Genomic DNA, 15,413 nt, shown 5'->3' on the forward strand with positions numbered 1-15,413 from the left:
ACAACTGAAAAAATAGAAAAAAATTTTTCTTGTTTGCTTTAGCAGCCATGTCTTACCTTTTTAGTATTCTTCTGATCTATAGTCCACAACTGATTTTTCAGGTATCAGGATTACTTAAAATTTAACAAATCTTGTATTTTCAGTGTGGGTAAAAAGGACTATTTTAGTCTCGAGGAAATTATTATATACCACTGACTCTTGAAAAACATGAATTTGAACTGTGTGGGTCTACCTACAATGAATTTTTTTTCAACCAAATGCAGATAGAAAATATTATTCTCTGGATGTGAAACCCATATGCAGGCTCCACAGGGCCAATTGCAGGACTTGAGCATGCACAGATTTGGGTACACACAGGGTGTCTTAGCCAGTTTCCTGAGTATTCTGAGGGCTGACTGTACTTTCAGCCTGCCACAGTACTGCTTATATTACTTTTTAAAAGATATTCTTTGCTAATGGATTCTTATTTTCAAATGTCTTCTACATGTTATATGTTTACCAGGATGACTATCAAAATTGTTTCATTTTGTTGTCTTTTAGCCCCCCAGAAGTTGCAAGTAGAACAAGAGGAAAACAGGTGACTTTTATTTAGACTGTGTTTTTATGTCACACATTTTAAACAATATTATCTTTCACTGTTCTGCCTAATAACTTTATGTTTTATTCTCTTACAGGTTTAGTTTCAGGCATTCTACTTCAGTTTCTAGCCTAGCTGAAAAATTGGTTGTCTGGATGACTAATGTAGGTAAGAGCTTCTTTGTTACCTCCTAAGTAGGTCCTGCCTCCTCCAGACTAGCTAGAACTGGAAGGAATCGTGGACAGAGGGGCACTGGCTTTGTGAAGAGACCTCACAAGATTGTGATTATGTTTCATCAAGTCATACTTTTTTTTTCTCGACAATCTCACAACTTCCATATAATGATATTTGGGATACCAGCTTTTTATCTTGGTGCATAAGGAATCTTTATTTGCCATTACATTGGACCATTTGAGGTTGTGGCTATGTAAGCTTGTCTCTTAGAATGGAGAATTCTAATCACCCTACATTCACACCTGAAATCATTGTGATACTCAGATATCAGAAATCGGTGTTTTTCGCGAAGTCTGAAAGCAGTTATATAAACATTTCAGGGTATACTTTAGAAGGATAAATGCCAGGGATTTCAGGCACCAAGATTAACATTGAACTGGGAAGAGGAAGAGGGAGGAAAAGCTTTCGATATTCCCTATTCCCCAAACCTATGCTCCTAGGTTTTAAATTAAGTAAAATACCAAACAAATTTTTATCACAAAGGACTGAAAAACAAAATTAAAAATTACTGCCACAAAGATATTTAAAAAATGAGGATGTTGTATGGGATGTACGTTAAAAAATAAAGCTTTAATGAACATTAAAAAATGTTCTTGGCTGGGCGCGGTGGCTCACGCCTATAATTCCAGCACTTTGGGAGGCCAAGGTGGGTGGATCACCAGGTCAAGAGATTGAGACCATCCTGGTCAACATGGTGAAACCCCATCTCTACAAAAAAAAAAAAAAAAAAAAAAAAAGTTCTTGAAGTCTTATCTAAAGTATGTTCTAAATGAAGTTTCTGACAGGTTTTTTTTTTTTTTTTTTTTTTTTTGCATTTTACCTTAAAAATGACAATAACTTGCATAGTATACATACAGGATACCCATGCTGAAAAATATTGGATGAATTCTGTCCATTTGTATATCACATAATATTTATTTATTATTTACTTATTTTGTAAGAAATTCACTTTATTTTTTGTTTTGTTTTTTTTTGGAGACAGAGTCTCACTCTATCCCCCAGGCTAGAGTGCAGTGGTGTAATCTCAGCTCACTGCAACCTTTGCCTCTTGGGTTTAAGCGATTTTCCTGCCTCAGCCTCCCAAGTACCTGGGATTATAGGCATGCACCACCACGCCCACCTAATTTTTGTATTTTTAGTAGAGATGGGGTTTCACCATGTTGCCAGGCTGGTCTTGAACTCTGGGATTACAACTGTAAGCCACCGTGGCGAGCTAAAAATTCACTTTAAGTATAACAATACAGGCAGGTTGAAAGTAAAAGGATATCCAGACACACTAGCTCACACCTATAATCCTGGCACTTTGGGAGGCCAAGGTGGGCAGATCGTGAGCCCAGGAGTTTGAGACCAGCCTGGGAAACATAACCAAACCCTCTCTCTACAAAAAAACACAAAAGAATTAGCCATGTGTGGTGGCGCCAGCCTGTGATCCCAGCCGGCTACTTGGGAGTCTGAGGTGGGAGGATCACCTGAGCCTGGGAGGCAGAAGTTGTAGTGAGCCAAGATTGCACCAGTGCACTCCAGCCTGGGCAACAGTGAGACCCATTTAAAAAAGAAAATAAGGGGCCGGGCGCGGTGGCTCACGCCTGTAATCCCAGCACTTTGGGAGGCCGAGGCGGGTGGATTACGAGGTCAAGAGATCGAGACCATCCTGGTGAACATGGTGAAACCCCGTCTCTACTGAAAATACAAAAAATTAGCTGGACATGGTGGCGCGTGCCTGTAATCCCAGCTACTCAGGAGGCTGAGGCAGGAGAATTGCCTGAACCCAGGAGGCGGAGGTTGCGGTGAGCCAAGATAGCGCCATTGCACTCCAGCCTGGGTAACAAGAGCGAAACTTCATCTCAAAAAAAAAGAAAAAAAAAGAAAATAAAAGAGAGAGAGAGAGAAAGACGGAAGAAAGGAAGGAAAGAGAAAGAAGGAGGGAAGGAAGGAGGGAAAGAAAGAAAAGAAAAAGAAAGAAAAGAAAAGAAAAAAGAAATATTATTGCTTGAGCCTGGATGTTCGAGACCAGCCTGGGCAATATAGTGAGACCTCGTCTCTACAAAATATTTAAAAATGAATTGGGAGGGGAGGCGGAGCAAGATGGCTGAATAGGAACAGCTCTGGAGCACAGTTCCCAGTCAGAGCTGTGCAGAGGGTGAGTTACCGCTGCATTTCCAAATGAAGTACCAGGTGCATCTCAGTGGGACTGGTGGCACAGTGGGTGTAGCCCAGGAAGGGCGAGCCAAGGCAGGGTGAGGTGCTGCCTCACCTGGGAAGTACAATCCCTGGAGGACACCCCTCCCTTCCCAATGGAGGCCATCCGGGGCTTTTCCATCCCTTCCAGCACTCTGGTTCAGATACTACCCCTCTCCCGCAGTTTTTAACCACCCACAGACCAGGAGATTCCCCCGGCCGAAAAGTGCCAGAACATTCCAGAACAGCTGTTTCAGCCGGCACTGCAGGTTTCTGCACAAAAACTCACACAAATCTGGGCGTCCGTTTCAACTGACTCCTGGAAAGCCTGGGAGACAGAGTCACCCATTCAACTGAAAAACAGGGTGCCGAAAGCAGGGAGCCCGGTGGTCTGGCTCGGCGGGTCCCACCCCCACAAAGACCGGCAATCTGAAGCTCTGTGGGGGGAAGGGTGTCTGCCATTACCGAGGCAGTCCGCCACTACCCAGGCAGTCCGCCAGTACCACGGCAGTCCGCCATTACTGAGGCAGTCCGCCGCTACCGAGGCAGTCCAGTCCACCATTACTGAGGCAGTACGCTGCTACTGAGGCAGTTTGCCGCTACTGAGGCAGTCCGGTACACCATTACTGAGGCAGTTCGCTGCTACTGAGGCAGTCTGGTCCACCTCTACTGAGGCAGTCCGCTGCTACTGAGGCAGTCTGGTCCGCCATTACTGAGGCAGTCTGGTCCGCCATTACTGAGGCAGTTTGCCATTACTGAGGCAGTCTGGTCCACCTCTACTGAGGCAGTCCGCCGCTACTGAGGAAGTCTGGTCTGCCATTACTGAGGCAGTCCACCGCTACAGAGGCAGTCCGCCACTACTGAGGCAGTCTGGTCCACCTCTACTGAGGCAGTCCGCTGCTACTGAGGCAGTCTGGTCCGCCATTACTGAGGCAGTCTGGTCCGCCATTACTGAGGCAGTCTTCCATTACTGAGGCAATCTGGTCCACCTCTACTGAGGCAGTTTGCCGCTACTGAGGCAGTCTGGTCCACCTCTACTGAGGCAGTTTGCCGCTACTGAGGCAGTCTCGTCCACCATTACTGAGGCAGTCCGCCACTAATGAGGCAGTCTGGTCCACCATTACTGAGGCAGTCCGCCACTACTGAAGCAGTCTGGTCCGCCATTACTGATGCAGTCCGCTGCTACTGAGGCAGTCTGGTCCGCCATTACTGAGGCAGTCCGCCGCTACTGAGGCAGTCTGGTCCGCCATTACTGAGGCAGTCTGCCGCTACTGAGGCAGTCTGGTCCGCCATTACTGAGGCAGTCCGCTGCTACTGAGGCAGTCTGGTCCATCTCTACCGAGGCAGTCTGCTGCTACTGAGGCAGTCTGATTCACCATTACTGAGGCAGTCCGCCACTACTGAGGCAGTCTGGCCCGCCATTACTGAGGCAGTCTGGTCCACCTCGACTGAGGCAGTCTGCTGCTACTGAGGCAGTCTGGTCCACCATTACTGAGGCAGTCTGCTGCTACCGAGGCAGTCTGGTCCGCCATTACTGAGGCAATTTGCCGCTACCAAGGCAGTCCGGTCCTCCATTATTGAGGCAGTCCGCTGCTACTGAGGCAGTCTGGTCCACCTCTTCCGAGGCAGTCCGCTGCTACTGAGGCAGTCTGGTCCGCCATTACTGAGGCAGTCTGGTCCGCCATTACTGAGGCAGTCTTCCATTACTGAGGCAATCTGGTCCACCTCTACTGAGGCAGTTTGCCGCTACTGAGGCAGTCTGGTCCACCTCTACTGAGGCAGTTTGCCGCTACTGAGGCAGTCTCGTCCACCATTACTGAGGCAGTCCGCCACTAATGAGGCAGTCTGGTCCACCATTACTGAGGCAGTCCTCCACTACTGAGGCAGTCTGGTCTGCCATTACTGAGGCAGTCCGCTGCTACTGAGGCGGTCTGGTCCGCCATTACTGAGGCAGTCCGCTGCTACTGAGGCAGTCTGGTCCGCCATTACTGAGGCAGTCTGCCGCTACTGAGGCAGTCTGGTCCGCCATTACTGAGGCAGTCCGCTGCTACTGAGGCAGTCTGGTCCACCATTACTGAGTCAGTCTGCTGCTACTGAGGCAGTTTGCCGCTACTGAGGCAGTCTGGTCTGCCATTACTGAGGCAGTCTACTGCTGCTGAGGCAGTCTGGTCCGCCATTACTGAGGCAGTCTGCTGCTACTGAGGCAGTCTGGTCCACCATTACTGAGGCGGTCTTCCATTACTGAGGCAATCTGGTCCACCTCTACTGAGGCAGTTTGCTGCTACTGAGGTGGTCTGGTCCACCATTACTGAGGCAGTCCGCTGCTACTTAGGCAGTCTGGTCCACCATTACTGAGGCGGTCTTCCATTACTGAGGCAGTCTGGTCCACCTCTACTGAGGCAGTTCGCCGCTACCTAGGCAGTCTGGTCTGCCATTACTGAGGCCGTTTGCAGCTACTGAGGCAGTCTACTGCTACTGAGGCAGTCTGGTCCACCATTACTGAGGCAGTCTGCTGCTACTGAGGCAGTTTGCCGCTACTGAGGCAGTCTACTGCTGCTGAGGCAGTCTGGTCTGCCATTACTGAGGCAATCTGCTGCTACTGAGGCAGTCTGGTCCACCATTACTGAGGCAGTCTGCTGCTACTGAGGCAGTTTGCCGCTACTGAGGCAGTCTACTGCTGCTGAGGCAGTCTGGTCCGCCATTACTGAGGCAGTCTGCTGCTACTGAGGCAGTCTGGTCCACCATTACTGAGGCAGTCTTCCACTACTGAGGCAATCTGGTCCATCTCTACTGAGGCAGTTTGCCGCTACTGAGGCAGTCTGGTCCGCCATTACTGAGGCAGTCCGCTGCTAATGAGGCAGTCTGGTCCACCATTACTGAGGCAGTTTGCCGCTACCAAGGCAGTCCGGTCCTCCATTACTGAGGCAGTCCGCTGCTACTGAGGCAGTCTGGTCCACCTCTTCCGAGGCAGTCCGCCGCTACTGAGGCAGTCTGGTCCGCCATTACTGAGGCAGTCCGCTGCTACTGAGGCAGTCTGGTCGCCATTAATGAGGCAGTTTGCTGCTTCCAAGGAAGTCCGCCGCTACTGAGGCAGTCTGGTCCGCCATTACTGAGGCAGTCAGCCCCTACTGAGGCAGTCTGGTCCACCTCTATTGAGGCTGTTTGCCGCTACTGAGGCAGTCTGGTCCGCCATTACTGAGGCAGTCCATCGCTACTGAGGCAGTCTGGTCTGCCATTACTGAGGCAGTCTGCCGCTACTGAGGCAGTCTGGTCCGCCATTACTGAGGCAGTCTGCCGCTACTTAGGCAGTCTGATCCGCCATTACTGAGGCAGTCTGCCGCTACTGAGGCAGTCTGGTCCGCCATTACTGAGGCAGTCCATCGCTACTGAGGCAGTGTGGTCCACCATTACTGAGGCAGTCTGCCGCTACTGAGACAGTCTGGTCCACCTCTACTGAGGCTGTTTGCCGCTACCTAGGCAGTCTGGTCCGCCATTACTGAGGCAATTTGCCACTGCAGAGGCAGTCTGCCACTACTGAGGCAGTGTGGTCAACCTCTATTTAGGCAGTTTGCTGCTACTAAGGCAATCCGGTCCGCCATTACTGAGGCAGTCTGCTGCTACTGAGTCAGTCTGGTCCACCATTACTGAGGCAGTTTGCTGCTACTGAGGCAGTCCGCCACTACCAAGGCAGTCCGGTCCGCAAGTACTGAGGCAGTCTCGTCCGCCATTACTGAGGCAGTTTACTGCTACTGAGGCAGTTTGCCGCTACTGAGGCAGTCCACCGCTACCTAGGCAGTCTGGTCCGCCATTACTGAGGCTGTTTGCCACTACCAAGGTAGTCCGCTGCTACCAAGGCAGTCTGGTCTGCCATTACTGAGGCAGTCCGCCATTACTGAGGCAGTCCGCCATTACTGAGGCAGTCCGCCGCTACTGAGGCAGTCTGGTCCGCCATTACTGAGGCAGTTCGCTGCTACTGAGGCCGTCCGCCGCTACCTAGGCAGTCTGGTCTGTCATTACTGAGGCAGTTGCTATCACATAATATTTAATAAGTGTTATTCTCATATAAGGAAACATTTTTTGCCTCAATAGTTAATTGACTTTTTATATTATAAATAATGCATGGTAGCATAAAATTTAGAAAATCATTATAAGAGAAATATGATTTAAACCAAGGATAAAAAAATTTTAAATATGAAATATGATATACTTACAAAAGAATATATCAAACGTATATGTTTATGTTTAGTTTAGAGAATGGTGCTGAGTATTGATGTACTGGTCACCCATACTTAGAAATAGAACATGACCCACATAGTAGAAGGCTCTTACATATCTCCTTGTGGATCCCTCCTGTCAGACACCCCAGTGTTATAGGGAACCACTGCCCTACCTACATTTTGTGTTACCTTACTCTTGTTTTTCTTTATAGTTTTACATCTTTTAAAGTTGGTAGGTTTTATATATTTTTGAAAACATAGATGTAAATATATGTTCTTTTTCCTTTACTCAACTTTATTGTTTAAAAATTCATCTATATCGACTCATGTAGCAGCAGCAGTGGGTCATTTTCTCTGATATATAGGTTATCTTGTTTGAACATATCACAATTTAATTACCCATTCTATTGATGATAGACAATGGGACTCACCCCTTTCTCCGTCTTTTTTTTTTTTCTTTCCCACAATGAAACAGTATTGCTAATGAGTATTTTTATACCTGTATCTTGGTGTACATGGGTGTAAGTTTTTATATGGCTGTTGATGGATCAAATGGGTAGATCTACCTGTACATACCAACTGTTTTCCAATGTGGTTGAACCAGTTTACACTGCCTTTGGCTATGGATAAGAATTACTGTTGTTCACTTCAGCAAAGTCTCAGGATACATTATCAATGTGCAAAAATCACAAGCATTCCTATACACCAATAATAGACAAACAGCCAAATCACGAGTGAACTCCCATTCACAATTACTACAAAGAGAATAAAATACCTAGGAGTGCAACTAACAAGGGATCTGAAGGACCTCCTCAAGGAAAACTATAAACCACCGCTCAAGGAAACAGGAGGACACAAACAGATGGAAAAACATTCCGTGCTCATGGTTAAGAAGAATCAGTATCGTGAAAATGGCCATACTGCCCAAAGTAATTTATAGATTCAATGCTATCCCCATCAAGCTACCATTGACTTTCTTCACATAATTGGAAAAAGCCACCTTAAATTTCATATGGAACCAAAAAAGAGCCCGCATAGTGAAGACAATCCTAAGTAAAAAAAAACAAAGCTGGAGACATCACACCACCTTACTTCAAACTACACTACAAGGCTACAGTAGTCAAAACAGCACAGTACTGGTACCAAAACAGAGATAGAGACCAATGGAACAGAACCGAGGCCTCGGAAATAATGCCACACATCTACAACCATCTGATCTTTGACAAACCTGACAAAAACAAGCAATTGGAAAGGATTCCCTATTTAATAAATGGTGTTGGGAAAACTGGCTAGCCATATGCAGAAAGCTGAAACTGGATCCTTTCCTTACACCTTATATGAAAATTAACTCCAGATGGATTAAAGATTTAAATGTAAGACCTAGCACCATAAAAACCCTAGAAGAAAACCTAGGCAATGCCATTCAGAACATAGGCATGGGCAAGGACTTCATGACTAAAACACCAAAAGCAATGGCAACAAAAACCAAATTAGACAAATGGGATCTATAAAGAGCTTCTGCCCAGCAAAAGAAAATATCATTAGAGTGAACCAGCAACTAATAGAATGGGAAAAAGTTTTTGCAATTTACCCATCTGACAAAGGGCTAATATGCAGAATCTACAAAGAACTTAAACCAATTTACAAGAAGTGGGCAAAGGATATAAACAAATACTTCTCAAAAGAAGACATTTATGCAGCCAACAAACATGAAAAAAACATCATCACTGGTCATTAGAGAAATGCAAATCAAAACCACATTGAAATACCATCTTACACCAGTTAGAACGACGATCATTGAAAAATCAGGAGACAACAGATTCTGGAGAGTATGTGGAGAAATAGGAATGCTTTTACACTGTTGGTGGGAGTGTAAATTAGTTCAACCATTGTGGAAGACAGTGTGGTGATTCCTCAAGGACCTAGAACTAGAAATACCATTCGACCCAGCAGCTCCATTACTGGGTATATACCCAAAGGATTTTAAATCATTCTATTATAAAGACATATGCACATGTATGTTTATTGTGACACTGTTCACAATGGCAAAGACTTGGAACCAACCCAAATGACCATGAATGTAGACTGGATAAAGAAAATGTAGCACATATATACCATGGAATACTATGCAGCCATAAGAAGGGATGAGTTCATGTCCTTTGTAGGGACATGGATAAAGCTGGAAACCATCATTCTCAGCAAGCTGACACAAGAACAGAAAATGAAACATGGCATGTTCTCACTCATAAGTGTGTTGAATAATAAGAACATATGGCCATGGGGAGGGGAACATCACACTGGAGCCTGTCAGGGGGTGGGGGTTGGGGAGGGTGGATAGGGGAGGGATAGCATTAGGAGAAATACCTAATGTAGATGATGGGGGGATGGATACAGCAAACCACCATGGCATGTATATACCTATGTAACAAACCTGCACGCTCTGCACATGTACCCCAGAACTTAAAGTATAATAATTAAAAAAAAAAGAGAATTACTGTTGCTCTGCATATTTGCCAACACTTGGTAGTGATTGGCTTTGATGTTTATATTTCTCAGTGCTTTTCATTTGAATTTTCCTGGTCATTAGTTAGGTAGAGCATCTTTTCATATGCATATTGACCATTTACGTTTCCCCTTCTAGGAAATTTCTTTTTGTCTTTTATATTCTATTAGATTGTCTTTTTTTCTTCAGGTTTTTACAGGTTCTTTCAAAGAGACTTCTTATACTAATCCCTGATGTCAAGACATTAGTCTGGTAGTAAGATGAATAAAATGAATTTATTTGTCAGGATAGATATTGTTGCCAACTTCAGTCAGGATAATTGGGACAGGGGCAAGTCTGAACTAAAATTTTTCTCTCGAGTTCGATCAGTAGCAGGAGCGGAGAGCGGACCCCAGAGAGCCCTGAGCAGTTCCACCACCACCGCCGGCCTAGTTTCTATCACACCCCGGGAGGAGGGAGGAGCCGCAGCCGTCACAGCCAGTCCCAGTCACCATCACAGCAACCATGAGCAAGAGCAGCCGTCCTCTGCCCCTCGTCCCCCGCCGTCCTGGCCCTCAGCGCCGCAGACACCAGGCCCGGACACTACGGGCAGCGGGCAGTTCAGGGAGTGGTGGACTGGGCGACTTCACATCGTTGACGCCTGCTGGTGGGGACAAGAAGGTCATCACAACGAAGGTTTTGGGAACAGTAAAATGGTTCAGTGTAAGGAACGGATGTGGTTTCATCAACAGGAATGACACCAAGGAAGATGTATTTGTACACCAGACTGCCATAAAGAGGAATAACCCCAAGAAATACCTTGGCAGTGTAGGAGATGGGGAGATTGGAGAGTTTGATGGTGTTGAATGAGAAGAGGGTACGGAGGCAGCAAATGTTACAGGTCCTGGTAGCGTTCCAGTTCAAGGCAGTCAATATGCAGCAGACCGTAACCATTATAGACGTTATCCACGTTGTAGGGTTCCTCCACGCAATTACCAGCAAAATCACCAGAATAGTGAGAGTGGGGAAAAGAAGGAGGGATCAGAGTGCTCCTGAAGGCCAGGTCCAACAACACCGGCCCACTGCAGGCGAAGGTTCCCACCTTATTACATGCGCAGACCCTGTGGGCGTCGACCACAGCAGTCCAACCCTCCTGTGCAGGGAGAAGTGATGGAGGGTGATGACAACCAGGGTGCAGAGAACAAGGTAGACCAGTGAGGTAGAATATGTATCAGGGATATAGACCATGATTCCACAGGGGCCGTCCTCGCCAAAGACAGCCTAGAGAGGACGGCAATGAAGAGGATAAAGAAAATCAAGGAGATGGATGAGACCCAAGGTCAGCAGCCACCTCAACATTGGTACCACAGCAACTTCAGTTACCACCCAGAAAACCCTAAACCACAAGATGGCAAAGAGACAAAAGCAGCCGATCCACCGGCTGAGAATTCGTCCACTCCCGAGGCTGAGCAGGGTGGGGCTGAGTAAATCCCAGCCTATCATCTCTACCATCATCCGGTTTAGTCATCCAACAAGAAGAAATGAAATTCCAGCAATAAGAAATGAACGAAAGATTGGATTTGAAGACCTCAAGTGCTTGCTTTTTGCCTGTTGACCAGATAAATAGAACTATCTGCATTATCTGTGCAGCATGGGGTTTTTATTATTTTTACCTAAAGACGTCTCTTTTTGGTAATAACAAATGTGTTTTTTAAAAAAGCCTGGTTTTTTCTCAATACGCCTTTAAAGGTTTTTAAATTGTTTCATATCTGGTCAGGTTGAGATTTTTAAGAACTTCATTTTAAATTTGTAATAAAAGTTTACAACTTGATTTTTTCAAAAAAGTCAACAAACTGCAAGCACCTGTTAATAAAGATCTAAAATAATTGAAAAAATTTTTTTTTCTCTCTTTAATCATAGGATTCACTTTAAGAGATTTGGAAACTCTTCCTTTTGGAGTTGCTCTTCCCATCAGAGATGCAATTTATCACTGTCGTGAGCAGCCTGCCTCAGACTGGCCAGAAGCTGTCTGTCTCTTGATTGGACGTCAGGATCTTTCCAAGCAGGCGTGTGAAGGAAACTTACCCAGAGGGAAGTCTGTAAGTATCAACATAGGAAGTTCAGAGTTCAGTTTTAGTCTTAAATAAAATCATAAAGTAGAAATTTTCTTCATTTTCCTTTAAGCCTTTTTGTAAGTATATATATCAGTTTGTCTTTTATTATATGCCAGATGGGGTTTGTAGTTGTATGCATCTTATTAATTGTAAGTTGAGCATGGGAGCAGGAGATTTTGTGTGTTTTGTCCTGTGCCTGGACCTTTCTTTGCCTTGAATCAAGACAAGCCCTGAGGGTAGTCATGGAAACTACCATGGCTATTTCCCTACTTGTACCATATTAGTAATTAACCACTTTGTAATTATTACATAGGAAAAGGGAGAGTACATGTATCCTGAATTTGGATAGTGAATTATATACAAATATTTTCTCCTTCATATTTTTTGATGGGTTGATTTTCTCATTTCTTTCTAATTATCTTTTTAAGTCATCCTTTCTTAAAGCTTAAAAATGAAACTTTTAAAAGTTTCATTGTTTAAAAGTTTATCTAAAAGTTTCATTATTCTAGAATTCTAGTTAACTTTAAAAAATAAACAGTAGAATCTCATCAAGGGAGATTCAGGAATGATTATTCCATTCCTGGTGATTCTTTTATGTTTATGTCCCTGAGAAGACAGTGGGAATTCGGCCTTGCCTCTTAGTAGCTTTTGAATCAATACATAATAATCAGTACATTGTAACTGTGAGTCACCTTAGGCCTTATTACTGCTTCTTCAGAGCCTATATCAAAACTTACTCCTAAACTCAGAGTTGCCTGTGTGGACCCACACCGGAGTCAGTTCCCATGGGCATCTAATCTCCAGCAGGGTCATCCCAGCACATCCCTTCTTTAATCTGCATATCAGTCACAGCTCTTCATTGAATTAGTATTTTCGTCCTATTTTAAACAGAAAACAAATCTTTTTGTTTATAATACGATTTTCCTATGAGAAAGAGCAGTTCAGTACCATTAGCATTAAAATATTAATCTGTATTTGAATGTCATTTTAAGTTTGTTCAGTTACTACATTTTATAACCTCATCTAAATTTATTTTGTCACTATCTGAGACTATATTTTATAGCTAACTCATCCATTAGAATACAGTTTATTTAGATGTTTTATAGGAATCAAAGTGAATTTTTATTAACTAAAAGTGACTATTTGGTTATATCTACTTTTTTTTTCCAGGTTAACCTTGTTGCTTTCACATTAAATGTTGCAAAACTTTAACATTTCAACTCAGAGTTGTTAACAGTATAAAACTCTTGAGAGAATATGATATGATTCCGTGCAATTCACATCTGTTTTGCAGTTAGACTTAATTATTTGGACTGGGAAGCACCATATTAAAGCACATGCTGGACTTATGAGAACATGATGACATTCAACGAATTTACCCTCTTAATTGTTTTACTGCATTCAGTACTTTTCCTTCTAAGAAATTTTTATTGGAAACACATTTAGAAAAAATAGTGAAAACTGGCTGGGTGTGGTGGCTCATGCCTGTAATCTCAGCACTTTGGGGAGGCCAAGGTGGAAGACTGCTTGAGCCCAGGAGTTTGAGACCAGCCTAGGCAACATTGAGACCTCATCTCTACTTAAAAATTAAAAAAAAAAAAAAAATTTAGCCAAGTGTAGTGGTATGTGCCTGTAGTCCTAGCTACTTGGAAGGCTGAGGTAAGTGGATCTCCTTGAGGTCAGCAGTTCAAGATCAGCGTGGTCAACAGGGAGAGACTCTGTCTCTACAAAAAATTTAAAATAATTTATCTGAGTTGGTGGTGCACATATGTAGTTCTAGCAACTTGGGAGGCTAAGGTGGAAAGATTGCTTGAGCCCAACAGGTAGAGGTTACAGGGAGCCATGATCATACTACTGTATTCCAGCCTGAGTGACAGAGCAAGACCCTGTCTCAAAAAAAAAGAAAACAGAAAAAATATTGAAATCCAACCATGATCCTATCTATTTAAAGTAGCAAAATAAGAAAGTATTTCATAGCGTGACTTCCCCCAGCCCTTGGTGTCTATCCTTTCTGTCTTTTCTTTCTCCTTCTATTAATGAACAGACAGTATTTAAATTAGCATTATTCGCAGTGACTGGTGTTCATATTCTACTTGCAGTAATTTGTTTCTTTTTAAAAATGATTAGGATGTAGTTAGATTTTTTAACCATTTATTCAGAATATTTCTCTGCTTATATCCAGCCTCTTGACTGTTGTCCTAAATTGAAACTTTCTCCTTCAGTTCAGGTAAAAATATTTCCAAGTATAGATAATCTAATACTTTTTGTTTGTTTGTTTGTTTTGAGACGGAGTCTCACTCTGTCACCCAGGCTGGAGTACAGTGGGGTGCAATCTCGGCTCACTGCAACCTCTGCCTCCCACATTCAAATGATTCTCCAGCCTCAGCCTCCCAAGTAGCTGGTACTACAGGCACACACCACTGCGTCCAGCTAGTTAATTTTTGTGTTTTTATTATAGATAGGGTTTCACCATGTTGGCCAAGCTGGTCTGGTACTCCTGACCTCAAGTGATCCGGCCTCCGAAAGTGTTGGCATTACAGGTGTGAGCCACCATGCCCGGCTGGCAATATAATACTTTTAAAAAATATTTGTATATTAGAGCCCCAGTATAAGTTGCGACCCCAACCCATCCATCCCTGCTTTGGAAAACATATTTTCTCTGTTTAGTGAAAATATGGCTAGTTTAGTCATGGCACATCTCTGTATACCTCATGTTCAGTAATTGCATGTTGATGGCTTTTTAAATTATTATAATACAATCTGTTACTCAGGTGCTCTCATCAGATGTTCCTTCAGGAACGGAAACTGAGGAGGAAGATGACGGCATGAATGACATGAATCATGAGGTCATGTCATTAATATGGAGTGAAGATTTAAGGGTACAGGATGTGCGAAGGCTTCTTCAGAGTGCGCATCCTGTCCGCGTCAACGTAGTGCAGTACCCAGAGCTCAGCGACCACGAGTTCATTGAGGAAAAGGAAAACAGGTGAAAGAAAACACTGTATTATCTCTTGTCATGTTTTATTGTTACACTTAGGTCTTGTTTATATTATTGTTACATTTGGGTCTTGTTTATATTTGTTCTTCCTTCAAGTTTTTAGCATTTAAAACCCTAAGAAGATTTAAAAGATACTTTCAAGTTAAAATATGCCCTGTGTTTTAAGTTTTCATCTAACTTCAACAAACCACATGTGTTAGCAAAAAATCTTTGGCTTTTGAGGACATAATTGTTGTATTTCAGATCTTCCTCCTCTTGAAATACATACAACGGTTTACTCTTTAGAAAAAGTGAATCTAAAACTATTTTGCCTGGTAGTTACCTTAAGAATTTACAAATAAAACACTGGACTTGTTTTTCTGTGTCTTGATCTGGAATAGATTTTGAGGTTAGTGGGGTTTTGTTTTAATGTAGTTTAAACTTATACCAGTATTTTTTTTCTTTCTTTCTTTTTTTTGAGGGGGGGATATGATAGATAATACTCGAAATAAATAGATAAGGCAAAATACATAAGCCTTTCTTCTGCCACTTCCCTGCACAGGATACATCCCGTGATAAATTTTAAGACTCAGTGGTAAATGACATCACATGCCTATGACATTCCAGAGCTATT

General features: G+C 43.7%; 1 protein-coding gene and 1 pseudogene across 2 annotated transcripts in view; both read left to right on the forward strand.

Moving 5' to 3' along the window:
• ANAPC1 (anaphase promoting complex subunit 1) overlaps positions 1-15,413 on the forward strand; it is a 119,280-nt gene that overhangs the window by 59,735 nt on the left and 44,132 nt on the right. For both annotated transcript variants that reach the window (XM_064371653.1, XM_064371654.1), the window contains 4 exons: positions 541-577; positions 675-745; positions 11,609-11,787; positions 14,574-14,788. In XM_064371653.1, the coding sequence (XP_064227723.1) occupies positions 541-577; positions 675-745; positions 11,609-11,787; positions 14,574-14,788 (502 nt within the window). The remainder of the gene's footprint in view (positions 1-540; positions 578-674; positions 746-11,608; positions 11,788-14,573; positions 14,789-15,413) is intronic.
• Positions 9,746-11,599, forward strand: LOC105727634 (Y-box-binding protein 1-like; annotated as a pseudogene).

Source organism: Aotus nancymaae, unplaced genomic scaffold (genome assembly GCF_030222135.1).
Source record: "Aotus nancymaae isolate 86718 unplaced genomic scaffold, 86718_ANA_hifiasm-v0.15.2.pri h1tg000155l, whole genome shotgun sequence".
Lineage (NCBI taxonomy): Eukaryota > Metazoa > Chordata > Mammalia > Primates > Aotidae > Aotus > Aotus nancymaae.